General features: G+C 47.0%; 1 protein-coding gene and 1 pseudogene across 1 annotated transcript; both read right to left on the bottom strand.

The window, feature by feature from the left end:
* Positions 1-1310: 1310 nt before the first annotated feature.
* Positions 1311-1449, bottom strand: LOC125517783 (small nucleolar RNA Z247; annotated as a pseudogene).
* A 1042-nt stretch (positions 1450-2491) lies between these two features.
* LOC125531617 (uncharacterized) lies at positions 2492-5483 on the bottom strand. Its single transcript, XM_087527977.1, has 4 exons — positions 5243-5483; positions 4952-5151; positions 3215-4496; positions 2492-3128 (listed from the first exon to the last, which is right to left on the bottom strand). Exons 1-3 carry the CDS (start codon positions 5329-5331, stop codon positions 4393-4395), a joined length of 393 nt encoding a protein of 130 aa, XP_087384103.1. The 5' UTR covers positions 5332-5483; the 3' UTR covers positions 2492-3128; positions 3215-4392.
* Between the last annotated feature and the right edge of the window lie 16129 nt (positions 5484-21612).

The following is a 21612-nucleotide window of genomic DNA, read 5'->3' as shown; positions in this document are numbered from 1 at the left end:
CCAAAACTTGAGGGGCATGGAGGCGCCGGCTAAGAGGGCTAGTCCTACCTCAACAATGTGTCGGTGTTTACGTTCTGCAGAGTCGTTTTGTTGGTGAGCGTGAGGGCATGATACATGGTGAGAAATACCAAGATTTTGGAAGAAAGAGTTCAACTTTTCGTACTCCCCCCCCCCAGTCTGATTGAACAGCAATAATCTTGCTGGCAAACTTGCGCTCAACGAGAGCTTGAAAGTTTTGAAAGACTTGAAAGACGTCGGATCGTTTCTTAAGAAGATAGATCCAGGAATATTTGCTGTAGTCATCTATAAAGCTCACATAGTAAGTGTGTCGACCAACAGAGCTAGGGGCAGGACCCCAAACATCAGAAAAAATTAATTGCAATGGTTTTGTAGACACACTAGTTGATAGAGGATAGGGTAACTGATGACTCTTAGCACGTTGACATGAATCACAAACTGTTTCAATATTGCGCTCACCAACAAACGGGAGCTTATTTTTGCTAAGCAATCTTTCAACTAAAGAAAAAGAGGCATGGCCTAATCGATCGTGCCATCGGGTTGACGAAAGCTTGGCAACACTGTAGGCTCGTTTATTGAATCTTCGACACTCCGGAAGCAATGGGTAGAGCCCTCGAACGCATCTACCTCGATAAAGCACTTTCTTCATTGCCTGATCCTTGATCAAAAAGAAAAAAGGATGAAACTCGAGAAAGACATGATTATCAATGGCAATTCTATGAACGGAGAGAAGATTCATACTAGCACTAGGGACATGCAAAAAAAATTTGAGATGAAGGTTGCGATGGGGAGTTTTAATAACTGTATGACCAACGTGACGAATCGTCATACCTACACCATTGGCAGTGTGGATCTGGTCCTTGCCGCGGTATTTCTCCCGCGTGGTCACCTTCTCGAGCTCGCTGGTGATGTGTTCAGTGGCCCCACTGTCGACGTACCAATTGGTCTCGACGCCGTAGGAGCCTCCGCAGCTGCAGCAACTTTGTCCTCGTCTTGGGAGTCGTAGTCATGTTCATCGTAGCGGGACCAGCAGTCTTTGGACATGTGCCCAAGCTTGCCACAGATCTGACAGCGAGGGGCATCCAGATGAGACCTGGTGGAGCTGTCGCCACGACGAGGTTTCGAGTTGGGGGAGCGGCCGCCGCGGGAGTTGGAGGAGCCACCACCGTTGATGTTGCCTCCAGGCCGCCCTTTGGTGCGGGGAGAGCCATGACCGCGACCACGACTGCGAGATGCGGCGTTGGCCGAGGACTTGAAGCCGCCGGAGGAGCCATGAAATTGGGCCATGCGCTGATCGAAGTTGCTTAGTATGGCATAGAGCTCATCGAGGGTGACAGGCGTGACGCGGGCGTCGAGGGTGAAGACGAGCGGCTGGTAGTCGGCGTCCAGCCCATGGAGGATGTACGAGATCAACTCGTCGTCCTGGATGGGTTTTCTGGCAGCGGCGAGCTCATCAGCGAGGCCGCGGAGGGAGGCGAAGTAGGAGGCAATGGACTGGTTGCCCTTCTGCGCGTTGATGAGCGCAGTTCGGATGTTGTTGACGCGGCTGAGGGATTGGGACGAGAACATGCCCGCCAGAGCCAACCAAAGTTCACGCGACGTGGTGATCTCGGTGACCGCGACCAGGACCTCCCTGGACAGCGTACTCAGCAAATAGCCGAGCACCTGTTGGTCCTCCCTGACCCAAAGTGGGTGGAGAGGGTTGGGCTCAGAAGTCTCCTTTCCGTCTTTGTCCTTGGTGACGTGGAGTCTGGCCGGTTCCGGCGAGGTGTCGTCGACGTAGCCGAAGACACCGGCACCCCGCAGGTGGGGTGTGACCTGCGCGCGCTAGAGCACGTAATTCGTGCGGTTGAGCTTCTCGGTGACCTGGCCGTTGAGGCTAGGTTGGGAGGCGCCGGATGAAGACATGGCTATGGCACTAGATGGAATCGGGATAGCTAGATGGAGAGAGGAAGGGCTCTGATTACCATGTGCGATATGCGGGAAGCGTCTTGCCTCGTTAGAGGGACGCGTTGCGTGTTTATATGGCAGGGGCGCACCTCCCTGAATAACAACGCATACATGAAGTTGTTGGGATTACAAACTTGGAGAAGAAGGGATAAAGGAAGGAGAGTTTGGTTACAGAGGATATGTGAGGATATGTTAACCGAAACTACTTAAACATCTATCCCTATATCTATCTCTACAATGCGTGTTTAACAGAACAGAGCAGCAACTGCTGCCGCAGACCCTGCCACTTCAACTTCCTAAGGAGGCCGCGTCCTGCCGGCACCCCTGTTTTTGAAATTTGAATTCACGAGGCGCATATGTGCGTCTAGCTGGACAAACAAGCGCAGACACATCACAGAGCTCCATGTAAATTAATTCCAGCATCACCGCCGGTACAAGATGATTCAAGCTCACTGAATTTTAGACCACCAGACAATAATATGGGTACAGCGAAATGATAACAGCAAAGTGTAGTTGGTAAAAAATTAGATCACCCATTCGTATTTGTCAGCAGTTGATATCAGTGTCAAGGAAACCAACTACCACATGAAAACGGCTCAGCATCGTTTGAAATGCAACTAGTTTACACTCAGGAGGAACAAAGCATGGTATCAAACTATAAATCACGCACTAGAAAATCCTCGAAAACATGCTTGTCGGAAGTCTTTAAGATACATTGGCACCAAGCGGCCTGGTTTACGAGGTGCGACAGCGGCCTACAATGCCACAATTCTTGGAGGTTGCAGGCTTGCAAGGCTGCTTTGGCACATCAATGGATGGGAAGGTGGTCTTCTTATGACCTGTTAGTTTGGAGATGCTGCAGAACCTCGTCCACTTGGTCGACCCCTCATATGGCACCTTTTCTCTGCTTGAGCATGGTCACCCGGCACCATGTTTCTTGCTCGAAGCCAACAGTCCAGCGAATGCATCCCAATTGCCAGAAAGGGTCATGCTGTTCTCATTGTCAAACATTTCTCCCTCGACGTTGATGATTGCACCCGCCGATCCAATGCTATTCGATTTGACTCAGCAGCTTGCCTGCCCTCAAAGCCTAGCCCATCCCTTGATTCAGCCAGCGATAATGCCTCCATGATTATTTCCTTCACGCCGTAATTCATCACCTGAAAACATGAGCGAGGATAAGTGCGATTAGTTAAACCAAAATCACAGACAGCAAACTAGTGATGATGATCGCAAACAGAAATACCTTCAAAGCATGGCAGCACAGCATCCTCATGTGGGCAAATTATCTGCACTCACATTCAAACAACTTGCCATCATCTGACATGGTCACCTTGTATACCACCTTGCTGCACTTCTCACGTTTTTCGGCGTCATTGTGCCTTGCAATGTATTTCTTCTACCTCCTCCACCTGGTAAGCCCCATCTTAGAAAAGGTTCTCACCAAATTGTTCAAACATTTTCCTCTTGTAAACCTTACTCATGTCTCTCAATCACAACGTTTGTCCTCATTAGGGCACCGCTCTGTAATGCACAAAAGAAATACACTTTTAGCATCTCAGACCACATATATGTGTACACACTGGAAACTCTCGACTTGCTCGTCACGCATCAAGACACCAGCTAGGATAACGCTCTGGAAGTGATTACACCAACTAACAACCCAAAAGGCATGTCATACAGATTAGTCCGATACGTTATGTTGAATGTGATGACATCACCGAAAAATTTGTACTGCACTTGTTGTTTCCATTTGTCCGCATCAGCTTCTTGATTCTGCTATCCTCATCCCCTTGGAAAACTCTAGGTCGTTATGCTGTACATTTTTGAACACGCAAGACTACAAGAGTCTTGTTCATATCATCGTTAGCCTGGTCCCGCCTTATTTGGCCACAAAGATTCCGGAGTAACCCCTTGCCCTTTCTGAGATGAACCGAAGAAGTTGCCAACTATGTTGTACACCTTGTTGAGGTTCACATTGTTCCTCCTAAGCTGGTTCACCTAATCTTTTGCGTACCCATATATTTGGTTGTGCGATGGCCAATGAACCTTTTCACCGCAAGCAAGGGATAATGAACGGTTGTGGCTTTGCCCGGTGCTCAGCGATGAAACCATCCATTGTCCGTAACTCTAAGAAATCTGATCATTACAGGGCACTCGCATTAGCAATAGTGGTTGTTACTGCTCGGGCTACCCTGCAAATGAAAATAATTTTTTGTTCAGCTTAGAAGTGAAACTCAGTGCAAGCCACACAAAAACTATGCTTGTGAATTTCTGTATTTGAGTGCTAACAGATCATCCACAAATGATCTCCTGCATACACTTTGTCCGCTTGGTGTCCAGACGACTCTTGCCATATCTTATAACAAATCCAATAGCTCCCAAGAATACTGGTTATAGAAATTGTAGGCTTCCACCAGGGAGTCAAAACTCATCCCAATCTCTAGCTACCTCTGATCGTTTCTTCCAGCGGAGTGACTCTACCAGGGAAAACTGCTCTATCCGGAGGTGCACGGCCAACTCTAAACCTGCAATTTATATTCAGACGTTTTAGATGCTTTGTTCGTTGGGCACAATATTTTTCTTTACCAGAGTATATTGGTGGATGTATGCCATGATCCATCTAAAAACAATATATGCTAATTGTACATATCAATCACCATTTCACGTACGTATGGCCACAAAAATTAGGAGGGCAGCCAGCTGATACTAGTAATCATAGCTTCAGACTTCTATTGTCATACACAAATACTTCCTTCGTTCCTAAATATAGGTCTTTTTAGAGATTTCAATAAGTGACTACATACGAAGCAAAATAAGTGAATCTAGACTCTAAAATATGTCTATATACATCCGTTTGTGGTTGTCCATTTAAAATCACTAAAAAGACTTATATTTAGGAACGGAGGGAGTATGTGACAATGACATCACTTGCAAGAATCAAAACCATACCGTCAGACAGAACACTAATTTTAGTTTTTACCTTCTGGTCCACACCGACGCCTCTGGGGTTCACCTTCCCGGTCGATTCCACGGACTGGGTTGTCGACTCCGCCGGAATTCCCGCGCTCAGCAGCGCCGCCGTGGTGTCCAACCACAACCGCGCATGAGGAGTGGGCTTCGGTCGTGTCCGCCGGCACGACACCCCTCATCACCAACGGATCTGGCCCCGCGACCACCTCCCTGAGTCAACAAATCGAAGGAGCGTTTTCGCCATAGCCCGCTCGTGCATATGCAGAACGAAAAGAACAGAAGAATACGAGGGAGCAATTACTTGTCAACTGGATACAGCAGAAACTCGAGTCCGTTGTCGAGCAGGCGAGGCAGGCCAGAACCATCGCCCATACTGCTCGCCGCCGCCATTTTTTCACGACGAGCTGGGAGGAGGGAATGGAAAAACGTCGAACTGACGAGGGGGCCGAGATATTTTAGATGCCCCACACCGACGCCACACTAGCGTCTGACAATAATTACTGAATCATGACGGCGCTGCCTTGCAAGCTAACGGCATGTACCCATGCTGATCCACCGCACAGTTTTCACGGACGGACGCGAGCCACGGTACGGCTCGTGGCCGTCACTCTGATTTCTAAAACGCGACGCGGGGACGACCGTATACCACTGTTCCACATCGTATTTCGGCAGTCGACCCCTTTTCCTGAGACGCGGATCTGTTGTGACGGGCCCACTAGCTCAGATCCCTAGAGGTGGACCTACGACCAGGATTAAGTGTGCAGATGGCCCCGCTCTCAGTTACGCCGCTCTCGTAATATACTCCAGATTTATGCTATAATATCTCTCAAAATTACATTGTAATTTAGCTCTGAATTGTACACTGTAAATTTCTGCGCTTTTTACACTGTAATTCCTGTGATTTTTCTTTGTTTGCCTCACAGTTTCACTGTATTATGACTGATTTTTACACTGTAATTCGTCTAATTCTCACACTATAATTCGTCTGATTCTCACACTGTAATTCTACCCTAGAGTTACAATTTATTCCCTTTGGTTTTGCCCTGTAAGTTTCAGCTTTCATTTTGCACTGTATTATGATTGGGATGCAAGTTGAACGACGGTCCTGGGAATCGCCAGCTGTTTCTTGATTTTGTTCTTTTTCTTTGTCAGGTGCTTTGTGGTCCAGGAAAGGGAAAAGGAGCGTGGGCGACAGGTTCAAGAGGGTTTTGTGATAGTTGCATGGTTTTGTTTTGGTTAAGTTAGAACTGGGTCAGATTTTTAGCTGCCCGATCCGTTTTTTTAGAAATGCAAACATACAATTGTTGATGGTATTGGGATATACAGGTGTCAACACTTATTTATGATCTGCCCATTACCGTCTCCCCCGTGTGTGTCGTTTCCTTTTCCTTTTCTTCCTTTTGACACTTTCCTCATTTCATTTGGGTGGTATGTGTTAGACATGTAACGTGTTGGGTATAGTGTTCGGTATAGATTGGAGTCATGTACGTAGAAGATTGAGTTAGTTAGTTAGGAGTCCTCTCTTATCTCTCTATCTCTCTATCTCATGTAACCTCTCGTGTAATCCTCTCTATGGTTAGCCATAGGCTGCCGCACCTTGTACTGAACCCTCCCAATCAATAAATACATCACGGGTCTCCTTGTATGGAGATTGAGACGCTTCATCATAATTTGACATGGTATTCAGAGCATGCCTCTTCCATCTCATCTAGCATATCATCTTCAACCTCCCACCCACCCATCGCATCCCTGTTCATCTTCCACCTTCTCACCGCCGGCATCCATCATGTCCACGTCCACTGCCCAAATTTCCTCTGGCCTAAACTACAACACCTCCGAGCCGCTCACCCGGACGAACTATGTTCTCTGGAGAGTGCAAGCGCGATCCCAGATACTGGGCGCTGGCTTGTATGGCTATATCGATCAAACCATCCAGGAGCCTCCCAAAACAATCACAACCAAAGATAAAGAGGGCAAGGACCAGGTCGCCTCCAACCCTGACTATGCCCCCTGGCTAGTCCAGGACCAGCAAATCGTCGCTTATCTCCTCCGAAATCTCTCCAGGGAGGTTCTCGTTCAGGTTGCTTCACTTGAAACCTCTCACGCGATCTGGACTGCTCTTGCATTTATGTTTGCATCTGTCTCATTATCACGTGCCAACAATCTTCGCGCCGCTCTCACCAATGCCCAGAAGGGTTTGCTGTCAGCCTCGGCATACTTCGGCCACATGCGCTCCCTCTCCGATGAACTCGCGGCGGTGGGCAGACCTCTCGGGGAGGGGAGCTCATCTCCTTCATCATCGCAGGCCTTGACATGGACTACCAACCGATCATATCGGCACTGGACGTTCGCGTTGAACCCATCACAGTCGACGCCCTCTTCTCCATGGTGGCCAACTTCGACCAGAGGGTCGAGATGTTCCACGGGAACGGCGCCGAGGGCTTCAAATCCTCGGCCAACCTCGCCTCTCGAGGGCGCGGCGGCGGCAAGGGCTCCTACCGCAACCAGAAGGGCGGTGGTGGCTCGCGTGGCGGCTACGGTGCCAGCAGCGGTGGTGGCGACTACAATCCTGGTGGCGGCGGCTCTGCCGCTGGACACGGTGCCGGAAACGGTGGCGGTCATCATGGCGGATACCCTGGTGGTGGCGGCGGCCACTACCAACAGCACCCTGGCGGCAACAACAGGCGGGCTCCTCCTAACAGAGGGAGAGACTTCCAGGGCTATGAAGGTTATGAGGGTAAATGTCAAATATGAAAAAAAAAACTAATCATCTTGCTCGAGATTGTGCTTGGCGTTACGCTGAGAAGAACTCTCAGCCTAAGAAAGTTGCAGCTGCCGCCGATGCCTCGTATGGTGTCGATACAAATTGGTACATGGACACAGGAGTAACAAACCACATCATGGGAGAATTGGAGAAATTAACCATGCATGAAAAGTACCGTGGCAATGATCAAGTTTACACCGCTACAAACGGTGCAGGTATGGAAATTAGTCATATTGGTAAATCACTTATCAGAACCCCACAAAAAAATCTTGAGCTAAACGGAATCCTGCATGTCCCTAATGCTTCCAAAACTTTGCTATCTGTTCATAGAATTGCTCTTGACAACAATGTTTTTCTGGAATTTCACCCGTTCTTCTTTTTAATCAAGGATCAGGTCACGAAGAGGGTTCTCCATAGGGGTGTCTGCGTGCAAGGGCTCTATACTTTGCTTCCTCAATATTGTCAGCTCAATAAACAAGTGTATGGTGCCATCAAGATCTCTGCTGAAAGGTGGCATAGTCGTTTAGGTCATCCTTCTTTTGCCACTGTTCATCAAATTCTTAGTAGAAATAAACTCCCAGTTGTTGGTGAGCGAGACTCTGAAACTATTTGTGATTCATGTCAACGAGCAAAAAGTCATCAATTGCCTTATCCTGTATCAACTAGTGTGTCAACCAAACCTTTGCAACTGATTTTTTTCTGATGTATGGGGTCCAGCACCCACTTCTGTTGGTAGACATTCCTATTACGTTAGTTTCATTGATGACTATAGCAAATATACGTGGATCTATCTTCTTAAGAAACGTACTGATGTGTTTCAAGTCTTTCACAACTTTCAAGCACTCGTTGAACGAAAGTTTAATAGCAAAATTATTGTTGTGCAGTCAGACTGGGGTGGTGAGTATGAGAAACTCAACTCCTTCTTTCAAAAGATTGGAATCTCTCATCACGTTTCATGCCCTCATGCTCACCAGCAAAACAGCTCTGCCGAGCGCAAGCACAGACACATTGTTGAAGTAGGTCTAGCCATCCTAGCTTCAGCTTCCATGCCATTAAAATTCTGGGATGAAGCCTTTCTTACCGTCGTTCACCTCATTAATATGTGGCCTAGTCGAGTCATTTCCAATGAAACTCCAACTGAACGGCTTTTGCATGTCACACCGGATTACACCACTCTTCGAGTCTTTGGCTGTGCCTGTTGGCCCAACCTTTGACCCTACAACAACCGTAAGCTTATGTATCGCTCCAAACAGTGCGTGTTCCTTGGCTATAGTACACAACACAAGGGTGTTAAATGTCTTGATGTGTCCACCAGTCGTGTTTACATATCTCGTGATGTCGTTTTTGATGAGACACAATTTCCTTTCGCTAAACTTCATCCAAACGTCGGCGCTCTTCTTAGAAAGGAAATCCTCCTCCTTCCTCCTCACCTTTCCGGAGTTGATCGTGTGGGTCATGATACTAGTGATGAATCAATTTTGACTAATTCTCCTGACATACCCTCTGAGTTTTCTAATACAGGGCGCCACAACAGTGCAACTTCTGGTACAGATGATGGTGTTTTTATTCCTAATATTGCACCCCGGGCTATTACAGCTGATCCCACCAGATCCTCCTCAGAATCGGTGTGTCAGGCCACGCCCGCATGGACTGAATCAGCGATGGGATCCGCGCCTCCGAATCAGCACCCCTCCGATCCCGCCACGCGGTCGACCGCGCCCGAGCTGGTCCCCTCAGGTGCGACCCGCCCATCGCCTTCGGGAGACACTCCGACCGAGCGCTACGCATCCACCCCGCTGGTTTATTCCAGGCGGGCCTTGTCATCCACTATACCGCATGCAGCCGGGCCAGGTGGGCCTGGTGCGCGTTCCGAGTCTGCTCCGGTCGGGCGCCCTGGATCTTCTGTGTGTCCTGGGTTGTCCTCATCATCATCTCCCGCCGCAGAAGATCCGGTGTCTCGTCACCAGCCGGGTCCCCTGCCTCGGGATCGTTGGATCCTTCTGTTCAGGCATAGGCTGCCTCTCCTGGATCGTCTGTGGCTGTGCCGGCACCCCCTTCACCACCCCGTACACGCCTTCGAGATGGTACAATTCAACCGGTTCATTACAAAACTAAGTTTGGTTTGGCCGTGTCATCTGTTTCTGCAGAAGAGCCACGCACTGTCTCCGCTGCACTTGCTGATCCGAAGTGGGCCAAAGCCATGCATGAGGAATTTTGTGCCCTTCAGCAAAACCACACTGTTGGAAATATGCCCTAGAGGCAATAATAAATTAGTTATTATTATATTATATTTAATTGTTCATGATAATCGTTTATTATCCATGCTAGAATTGTATTGATAGGAAACTCAGATACATGTGTGGATACATAGACAACACCATGTCCCTAGTCTCTACTCCTAATGGACGACTTGGTGAATAGTCTGCGCGGTTTTTTTTTGCTGGTTTTTTTTCGTCATCCTCCCACCTCCGTTTTATTTTCGTCATCCTCCCACCACTTTCGTCTGGGTTTTTTCGTCCCCCCTCCCACAACCCCATCGGTTTATTTTTTTCACTATTTCCTTCTAAACAAACACTTTCCTACCGTACAAAAAGACACAGATCTAACATTACTAAATTACCCAAATCAAACGATCCATCTCATCAATGCAATTTGCTTTAGGAAACATATAATGGATGTGAAGGAAACAAATAATAGACTATCCAAATCAATCGATCCATCCCATCAATGCAATTTGATTTAGGAAACATATAATAAATTTTAAGGAAACAAATAACAGACTTTAAAGAAAAATCCAATTAACTAATCTCTACTCTTAAAGGCCCCTCGATTGGATTTTGTCCCTCGCTTCCTTTCCCAGCACTGATACAATGGAAGGAATTATAATCAAACGATCCATCTCATCAATGCAATTTGCTTTAGGAAACATATAATGGATGTGAAGGAAACAAATAATAGACTATCCAAATCAATCGATCCATCCCATCAATGCAATTTGATTTAGGAAACATATAATAAATTTTAAGGAAACAAATAACAGACTTTAAAGAAAAATCCAATTAACTAATCTCTACTCTTAAAGACCCCTCGATTTATTTTTGTCCCTCACTTCCTTTCCCAGCACTGATACAATGGAAGGAATTATAATCCACCTATTTGTTCTCCTATATATCCGTGCAGGCAACACAACATAAACCTGTGAAAAAAACACTCACCTCGCACGTCCCCCTGCCTGCAATCCCGAGACGCCGCCATCGCTCCAGGCTCCAGCCTCCGCCGTCCTACATCTTGCCCCTCTCCAACCTCAGAGACCTCTGCCACCGCCACCATCTCGGAACCCCAGTTTAGGGCAGGACTCAGGGAGGGTGTGGCTATGGACGACGCTGCCGCCGTCGCAGAACCCTAGGGCAGGGCGTGGTCGTGTTGCGGGCAGCGCGAGCGACCGTGCGTCTCCCCCGTCAGGCTGTCCTCGGCAGGAACTTGGGACCTCCTCCTGACAGAGCCAAGGCCCTCCGAGGTCCAAGTCGCTGTGCGGCGTGCACAGTAATCTCCCCGGCCTACTCTCTCTTCACTTCAATGCTCCTGTGCTCCCACCCTCCCCGACCCCTCCCAGCAAGCAGCAGAGTCTCTCGGGTTCGAGCTCCACCGGGCCGCCGGCGGCGGAGTCCATGTTCGTTGGGCGGTAATGCAACGGGGCAACGCACGTCCATGTTTATTCCTATCCAAATATTACACGGTCGCATAATTCTTCCCTAACTTGCAGATGCTATCCAGGCCACATTATCCTTCCCTGACATGCAGATGCTATCTAAGCATTTGTGTTCTAACAGAAATAAATAACTTTTTTCATTAAATCAATAAGAGCAGCACAAAGTCTAGGTCCCTGTCTCGGTGGCAGACGGAAGGAGGAGAAGGATTGATATGTATGAGAATATTAATATTGAACTCTTAAAGTTAATGTGGCCCCGTTGCAACGCACGGACGTTCTTCTAGTAAGCCTCTAGTTGACTAGCTCGTTGATCAATAGATGGTTACAGTTTCCTGACCATGGACATTGGATGTCGTTGATAACGGGATCACATCATTAGGAGAATTATGTGATGGACAAGACCCAATCCTAAGCCTAGCACAAAGATCGTGCAGTTCGTATGCTAAAGCTTTTCTAACGTCAAGTATCATTTCCTTAGACCATGAGATTGTGCAACTCTCGGATACCGTAGGAATGCTTTGGGTGTACCAAACGTCACAACGTAACTGGGTGGCTGTAAAGGTTCGCTACAGGTATCTCCGAAATTGTCTGTTGGGTTGGCACGAATCAAGACTGGGATTTGTCACTCCATGTAAACGGAGAGGTATCTCTGGGCCCACTCGGTAGGACATCATCATAATGTGCACAATGTGATCAAGGAGTTGATCACGAGATGATGTGTTACGGAACGAGTAAAGAGACTTGCCGGTAACGAGATTGAACAAGGTATCGGGGTACCGACGATCGAATCTCGGGCAAGTATCGTACCGATGGACAAAGGGAATTGTATACGGGATTGATTGAATCCTTGATATCGTGGTTCATCCGATGAGATCATCGTGGAGCATGTGGGAGCCAACATGGGTATCCAGATCCCGCTGTTGGTTATTGACCGGAGAGTTGTCTTGGCCATGTCTGCATGACTCCCGAGCCCGTAGGGTCTACACACTTAAGGTTCGATGACGCTAGGGTTATAGGGAAAGTATGTACGCGGTTACCGAATGTTGTTCGGAGTCCAGGATGAGATCGCGGACGTCACGAGGAGTTCCGGAATGGTCCGGAGGTAAAGATTGATATATAGGAAGTATGATTTTGGCCATCGAAAGTGTTCCCGGCATCACTGGTAGTGTACCGGGACCACCGGAGGGGTCCGGGGGTCCACCAGGTGGGGCCACCAGCCCCGGAGGCCTACATGGGTCAATAGTGGGAAGGGACCAGCCCCTAGGTGGGCTGGGGCGCCTCCCACCAAGGCCCAAGGCGCCTCCAAGAGGGGAAGAGGGCAAACCCTAGGGCAGATGGGCCCTAAGGCCCACCCTAGGTGCGCCTCCCCCTCTCCCCCTTGTGGCCGCCACCCTAGATGGGATCTAGGGCTGCCGCACCCCTTGGGGTGGGAACCCTAGGTGGGGGCGCAGCCCTCCCTCTCCCCCTATATATAGTGTAGGCAAAGGGGCAGCCCAACATACGATTCAATCTCCCTGTTGGCGCAGCCCTACCCCTCTCCCTCCTCGTCTCTCGTAGTGCTTGGCGAAGCCCTGCTGGAGTCCCGCGCTCCTCCACCACCACCATGCCATCGTGTTGCTGCTGGACGGAGTCTTCCCCAACCTCTCCTTCTCCCCTTGCTGGATCAAGGCGTGGGAGACGTCACCGGGCTGCACGTGTGTTGAACGCAGAGGTGCCGTCCGTTCGGCACTAGGATCATCGGTGATTTGGATCACGACGAGTACGACTCCATCAACCCGTTCACTTGAACGCTTCCGCTTAGCAATCTACAAGGGTATGTAGATGCACTCTCCTTCCCCTCTTTGCTTGATTACTCCATAGATTGATCTTGGTGATGCGTAGAAAATTTTGAATTTCTGCTACATTCCCCAACAGTGGTATCAGAGCCAGATTTATGCGTAGTTTCTATGCATGAGTAGAACACAAAGTAGTTGTGGGCGTCGATATTGCCAATTTGCTTGCCGTTACTAGTCTTATCTTGATTCGGCGGCATCGTGGGATGAAGCGGCCTGGACCGACCCTACACGTACGCTTACGTGAGACTGGTTCCACCGACTGACATGCACTAGTTGCATAAGGTGGCTAGCGGGTGTCTGTCTCTCCCACTTTAGTCGAATCGGATTCGATGAAAAGGGTCCTTATGAAGGGTAAATAGAAATTGGCATATCACGTTGTGGTTTTGGCATAGGTAAGAAACGTTCTTGCTAGAAACCTTTAGCAGCCACGTAAAAACTTGGAACAACAATTAAAGGACGTCTAACTTGTTTTTGCAGCATATGCCTTGTGATGTGATATGGCCAAAAGGATGTGATGAATGATATATGTGATGTATGAGGTTTATCATGTTCTTGTAATAGGAATCACTACTTGCATGTCGATGAGTATGACAACCGGCAGGAGCCATAGGAGTTGTCTTAATTTATTTATGACCTGCGTGTCAACATAAATGTCATGTAATTACTTTACTTTATTGCTAAAGCGTTAGCCATAGTAGTAGAAGTAATAGATGACGAGACAACTTCAAGAAGACACGATGATGGAGATCATGGTGTCATGCCGGTGACAACAATGATCATGGAGCCGCGAAGATGGAGATCAAAAGGAGCAAAATGATATTGGCCATATCATGTCACTATTTGATTGCATGTGATGTTTATCATGTTTTACATCTTATTTTCTTAAAACGACGGTAGCTTAAATAAGATGATCCCTCGCTAAAATTTCAAGAAAAGTGTTCCCCCTAACTGTGCACCGTTGCGAAGGTTCATTATTTCAAAGCACCACGTGATGATCGGGTGTGATAGATTCTAATGTTCGAATACAACGGGTGTTGACGAGCCTAGCATGTACAGACATGGCCTCGGGACACATGCGAAACACTTAGGTTGACTTGACGAGCCTAGCATGTACAGACATGGCCTCGGAACACGGAAGACCGAAAGGTCGAACATGAGTCGTATAGAAGATACGATCAACATGAGATGTTCACCGTTGTTGACTAGTCCGTCTCACGTGATGATCGAACACGGCCTAGTCGATTCGGATCATGTTTCACTTAAATGACTAGAGGGATGTCTATCTGAGTGGGAGTTCATTAAATAATTTGATTAGATGAACTCAATTATCATGAACATAGTCTAAATTGTCTTTGCAAATATGTTGTAGATAAATAGCTCACGTTGTAGCTCCCTGTTTCAATATGTTCCTAGAGAAAGATTAAGTTGAAAGATATTGTAAGCAATGATGCGGACTAGGTCCGTAGTCCGAGGAGTGTCCTCACTGCTACACAGAAGGCTTACGTCTTTGATGCACCGCTAGATGTGCAAACCCCTACAACGTCGTCTGTGGATGTTGTGAACACCTGACAGACACATCCTGATGACTACTTGATAGTTTAGTGCACCATACTTTACGGCTTAGAATCGGGATTCCAATGACGTTTTGAACGCCATAGAACATATGAGATGTTCCAAGAGCTGAAATTGGGATTTCAGGCTCATGCCCGTGTTGAGAGGTATCAGACCTCTGACAAGTTCTTTTGCCAACAAGATGGAGGAGAATAGCTCAGCTAGTGAGCATGCGCTCAGAATGTCTGGGTGCTAGAATCACTTAAATCAAGTGGAAGTTAAACTTCCAGATAAGGTAGTGATTGATAGAGTTCTCTAGCCACTATCGCTAAGCCACTAGATCTTCGTGATGAACTATGACATGCAAGGGATGGAGTTGATCCCGGAGCTGTTCGCGGTGCTTAAGACCGTAAAAGGTAGAAATCAAGAAGGAGAATCAAGTGTTGATGGTTTAACAAGTCCACTGGTTTCAAGAAGGGCAAGGGCTAGAAGGGAAACTTCATGGATGGCAAACCAGTTGCCGCTCCAGTGAAGGAACCCAAGGTTGAACCCAAACTCGAGACTAAGTGCTTCTATTGTAAGGGGAACGGTCACTGGTAGCGGAATTATCCCAAATGCATGGTAGATAAGAAGGCTGGCAACTTCAACAAAGTATATACGTGTTATTAATGTGTACCTCGCTAGTACTCCTGGTAGCACCCGGGTATTGGATACCGGTTCAGTTGCTATTACTGGTGACTTGAAGCAAAAGCTATGGACTAAACGGAGACTGGCTAAGGGCGAGGTGATGATGTGTGTTGGAAGTGTTTCCAAAGTTGATGAGATCACCATCGCACGCTCCATCTGCCTTCGGGATTAGTATTGAACCTAGATAAATGTTATCAGGTGTCTACGTTGAGCATGAATATGATTAGATCATGTTCATTGCAATACGGTCATTCATTTAAGTTAGAAAATAATCGTTATTCTGTTTACATGAATGATACCTTTCATGGTCATGCACCCTATGTGAATGGTTCATTGAATCTCGGTCGTGGTAATACACATGTTCATGCCAAAAGATGTAGAGTTAATAATGATAGTACCACTTTCTCGTGGCACTGCCGCTTAGGTCATATTGGCGTAAGATGCATGAAGAAACTCCATGTCGATGGATGTTTGGAGTCACTTGATTTTGAATCGCTTGACACATGCGAGCCATGCCTCATGGGCAGGATGACTAAGGCCCCGCTTTCAGGTACAATGAAACGGGCAAGTGACTTGTTGGAAATCATACATGCTGATGCGTGTGATCCAATGAGAATTGAAGCGTGCGATGGATATCGTTATTTTCTCATCTTCACTGACGATTTGAGTAGATATAGGTATATTTACTTAATGAAGCATAAGTCTGAAACATTTGAAAAGTTCAAGCGATTTCAGAGTGAAGTTAAGAATCATCATAACAAGAAGATTAAATTCCTGCGATCTGATCAATGAGAATATCTGAGTTATGAGTTTGGCAATCACTTAAGACATTGTGGAATTGTTTCACAGTTGAAGCCACCTGGAACACCACTAGGTTATGATGTGTCCGGACGTCGTAATCGAACCTTATGAGATATGGTGCGATCTATGATGTCTCTTATCAATCTACCATTTTCATTTTGAAGTTATGCGTTAGAGACAGCTGCATTCACTTTAGATAGGACACCATCTAAGTCTGTTGAGACGACGTTGTATGAACATTGGTTTGGCAAGAAACCAAAGTTGCCGTTTCTTAATGTTTGGGGCTGTGATGCTTAAGGCTTCAGCCGGAGAAGCTCGAACCCAAAGCGGACAAACACATCTTCATAGAATACCCAAAGGTGATAGTTGGGTACACCTTCTATCTCAGATCCGAGGGCAAATTGTTTGTCGCTAAGAACGGGTCCTTTCTCGAGAAGGAGTTTCTCTCTAAAGAATTGAGTGGGAGGAAGATAGAACTTGATGAGGTTGTCGAACCTTTACTTCAACCAGAGAGTGATGCAACACAGAAAGATGTTTTCTGTGGAGCCTACGTCTGTTGAATAGGAAGTTAATGATAGTGATCATGAAGCTTCGGATCAAGTTGCTATCGAACCTCGTAGGTCGACAAGGACATGTACTACTCCTGAGTGGTACGGTAATCCTGTCTTAGATATCATGTTGTTAGACAACAATGAATCTACGAGCTATGGAGAAGCGATGGTGGGCCCGTATTCCAACAAATGGTTAGAAGCCATGAAATCCGAGATAGGATCCATATATCAGAACAAAGTATGGACTTTGGTGGACTTGCCCGATGATCGGCAAGCCATTGAGATAAATGGATCTTTAATAAGAAGACGGACGTGGGCGGTAATGTTACCGTCTATGAAGCTCGACTTGTGGGAAAGAGTCTTTTCACAAGTTCAAGGAGTTGACTACGATGATAATTTCTCACCCGTAGCGATGCTTAAGTCCGTCGGAATCATGTTAGCATTAGCTGTATTTTCGATTATGAAATCTGACAGATGGATGTCAAAACAAGTTTTCTTACCAGTTTCCGTAAGAAAAGGTTGTACGTGATACAATAAAAGGTTTTGTCGATCCTAAGGATGCTAAAAGGTATGCTAGCTCCAGCAATCCTTCTATGGACTAGAGCAAGCATCTCGGAGTCAGAATACATGTTTTGATGGAGTGATCAAAGCTTTTAGGTTTATACAATGTTTGCTAGAAACTTGTATTTACAAGAAAGTGAGTGGGAGCACTACAAAATTTCTGATAAGTATATGTGGATGACATATTGTTGATCCGAAATAATGTAGAATTTCTGGAAAGCATAAACGGTTGTTTGAAGAGTGTATTTCAAAGGAAGACCTGGATAAAGCTGCTTACATATTGGGCATCAAGATCTATAGAGATGGACCAAGATGCCTGATGGTACTTTCAAAGAATGCACGCCTTGACATGTTTTTGAAGGAGTTCAAAATAGATCAGTCAAAGAAGGGGTTCTTACCTGAGTTGTAAGGTGTGAAGTTGAGTAAGACTCAAAGCTTGACCACGACATAAGAAAGAGAAAGGACGAAGGTCGTCCCCTATGCTTTTGTCATAGGCTCTATACGGTATGCCATGCTGAAGTACCGCACCTGATGTGTGCCTTGCCACATGTCTGGCAGGAGGGTACAAAGGTGATCTAGGAGTAGATCACCGGATAGCGGTCAAAATTATCCTTAAAGGAATAAGGAAATGTTTCTCGGTTATGGAGGTGATAAAGAGTTCGACGTAAAGAGTTAACGTCGATGCAAGCTTAACACCTATCCGGATAGCTCTGAGTAGAGATACCGGATACATATAATGGAGTAACAATTTGGAATAGCTCCAAGTGGAACGTGGCAGCAGCATCTACGATATAAAGTTTTGCGAAATACATAGGGATCTGAATATGGCAAGACCTGTTGACTACAACCTCTCTCACAAGCATAACATGATCAAACCCAGAACTCTTTGAGTGTTTATCACATAGTGATGTGAACTAGATCATTGAGTCTAGTAGACTCTTGGATGTTGGTCACATGGCGATGTGACCTGTGAGTGTTAATCACATGGCGATGTGAACTAGATTATTGACTCTAGTGCAAGTGGGAGACTGTTGGAAATATTCCCTAGAGGCAATAAAAAATTAGTTATTATTATATTATATTTCATTGTTCATGATAATCGTTTATTATCCATGCTAGAATTGTATTGATAGGAAACTCAGATACATGTGTGGATACATAGACAACACCATGTCCCTAGTAAGCCTCTAAGTTGACTAGCTCGTTGATCAATAGATGGTTACGGTTTCCTGACCATGGACATTGGATGTCGTTGATAACAGGATCACATCATTAGGAGAATGATGTGATGGACAAGACCCGATCCTAAGCCTAGCACAAAGATCGTGCAGTTCGTATGCTAAAGCTTTTCTAATGTCAAGTATCATTTCCTTAGACCATGAGATTGTGCAACTCCTGGATACCGTAGGAATGCTTTGGGTGTACCAAACGTCACAACGTAACTGGGTGGCTATAAAGGTTCACTACAGGTATCTCCGAAAGTGTCTGTTGGGTTGGCACGAATCGAGACTGGGATTTGTCACTCCATGTAAACGGAGAGGTATCTCTGGGCCCACTCGGTAGGACATCATCATAATGTGCACAATGTGATCAAGGAGTTGATCACGGGATGATGTGTTATGGAACGAGTAAAGAGACTTGCCGGTAACGAGATTGAACAAGGTATCGGGGTACCGACGATCGAATCTCGGGCAAGTATCGTACCGATGGACAAAGGGAATTGTATACGGGATTGATTGAATCCTTGACATCGTGGTTCATCCGATGAGATCATCGTCGAGCATGTGGCAGCCAACATGGGTATCCAGATCCCGCTGTTGGTTATTGACCGGAGAGTTGTCTCGGCCATGTCTGCATGACTCCCGAGCCCGTAGGGTCTACACACTTAAGGTTCGATGACGCTAGGGTTATAGGGAAAGTATGTACGCGGTTACAGAATGTTGTTCGGAGTCCAGGATGAGATCGCGGACATCACGAGGAGTTCCGGAATGGTCCGAAGGTAAAGATTGATATATAGGAAGTATGATTTTGGCCACCGGAAGTGTTTCGGGCATCACCGGTAGTGTACCGGGACCACCGGAGGGGTCCGGGGGTCCACCAGGTGGGGCCACCAGCCCCGGATGCCTACATGGGCCAATAGTGGGAAGGGACCAGCCCCTAGGTGGGCTGGGGCGCCTCCTACCAAGGCCCAAGGCGCCTCCAAGAGGGGAAGAGGGCAAACCCTAGGGCAGATGGGCCCTAAGGCCCACCCTAGGTGCGCCTCCCCCTCTCCCCCTTGTGGCCGCCACCCTAGATGGGATCTAGGGCTGCCGCACCCCTTGGGGTGGGAACCCTAGGTGGGGGCGCAGCCCTCCCTCTCCCCCTATATATAGTGGAGGCAAAGGGGCAGCCCAACATACGATTCAATCTCCCTGTTGGCGCAGCCCTACCCCTCTCCCTCCTCGTCTCTCGTAGTTCTTGGCGAAGCCCTACTGGAGTCCCGCGCTCCTCCACCGCCACCACGCCGTCGTGCTGCTGCTGGACGGAGTCTTCCCCAACCTCTCCTTCTCCCCTTGCTGGATCAAGGCGTGGGAGACGTCACCGGGCTGCACGTGTGTTGAACGCAGAGGTGTCGTCCGTTCGGCACTAGGATCATCGGTGATTTGGATCACGACGAGTACGACTCCATCAACCCGTTCACTTGAACGCTTCCGCTTAGCGATCTACAAGGGTATGTAGATGCACTCTCCTTCCCCTCGTTGCTTGATTACTCCATAGATGATCTTGGTGATGCGTAGAAAATTTTGAATTTCCGCTACGTTCCCCAACACACACGTGGCATCTTGTTCCTTCATGTCCAGGTCTTAATGTCATTGACTGTAAGTGGGTTTTCCGTATCAAACAACGGTCAGATGGTACTATCGATTGTTACAAAGCTAGACTGGTTGCCAAAGGTTTCAAACAGAGATATGGGCTTGATTATGAGGACACTTTCAGTCCTGTTGTTAAAGCTGCTACTATTCGTCTTGTCCTATCCATTGCTGTGTCGCGAGGTTGGAGTCTTCGCCAGCTAGATGTCAAGAATGTGTTTCTTCATGGTGTTCTAGAAGAGGAAGTCTACATGAAGCAACCTCCTGGTTTTGCAGACCCAGACAAACCAACTCATATCTGCCGGCTTGACAAATCACTTTATGGTCTGAAACAGGCTCCCCGAGCATGGTATTCTCGCTTGAGTTCCAAGTTGCAAACCCTTGGCTTTGTTTACTCTAAATCTGACACCTCTCTGTTTATTTACAATAAATGCAACACAGTCATCTTTGTGCTCATTTATGTTGATGATATTATTGTCACAAGCTCATCTGCTGAGGCAGTTACAGCTCTGCTCAAAGACTTGAACTCTGAGTTTGCTCCGAAAGATCTTGGGGACTTGCACTATTTTCTTGGCATTGAGGTCAAACGCAATACTGAAGGCGGTCTTCATCTCTCTCAAGAAAAATATGCAACCGATCTTTTGAGCAAGGCCGGGCTCCAAGGTTGTAAACCATCCACAACTCCATTATCTAGTTATGAGAAATTGTCACTTGTGGAGGGTACACCTTTGAGTCATGAGGATAGCACAAAATACAGGAGCTTGGTAGGTGCACTTCAGTACTTGACACTTACTAGGCCTGACATCTCTTTCGCAGTAATAAAGTGTGCCAGCTTCTTCATGCACCCACTTCTAGTCATTGGACTGCTGCTAAACGTATACTGAGATATGTCAAGCATACTCTAAGTGTTGGTCTCACCTTCACTAAGTCATCTTCCACTCTAGTCAGTGCATTTTCTGACTCTGATTGGGCAGGCTGCTTGGATGATAGAAGATCGGCAGGTGGTTTTGCAGTGTTTTACGGACCTAATCTAATCTCATGGTGTGCAAATAAGCAGGCAACAGCAGAAATTATATGGGTTAAGGCTATCCTCAATGAACTTGGCATATGTCATACACAGACTCCATGCCTTTGGTGTGACAATTTGGGTGCTACATATCTCTCTGCAAATCCTGTCTTTCATGCCCGTACCAAGCACAATGAGATTGATTACCACTTTGTGAGAGAAAGAGTTGCCAGGAAAGAATTGGAAGTACGGTTTGTGCCATCCAAAGACCAAGTTGCTGATGGATTTACAAAGGCCTTGTCTACAGGACCATTTGAAGAATTCAAACGTAATCTGAACTTGCGGAGTTCAGATTAA

The sequence above is a fragment of the Triticum urartu genome, chromosome 6A (genome assembly GCF_056163025.1).
Source record: "Triticum urartu cultivar PI428250 chromosome 6A, HENAU_Tu73, whole genome shotgun sequence".
NCBI classification, from domain to species: Eukaryota; Viridiplantae; Streptophyta; class Magnoliopsida; order Poales; family Poaceae; genus Triticum; species Triticum urartu.
Note: the sequence above shows the minus strand (reverse complement) of the source record. Positions and strands in the feature narration are given on the sequence as shown.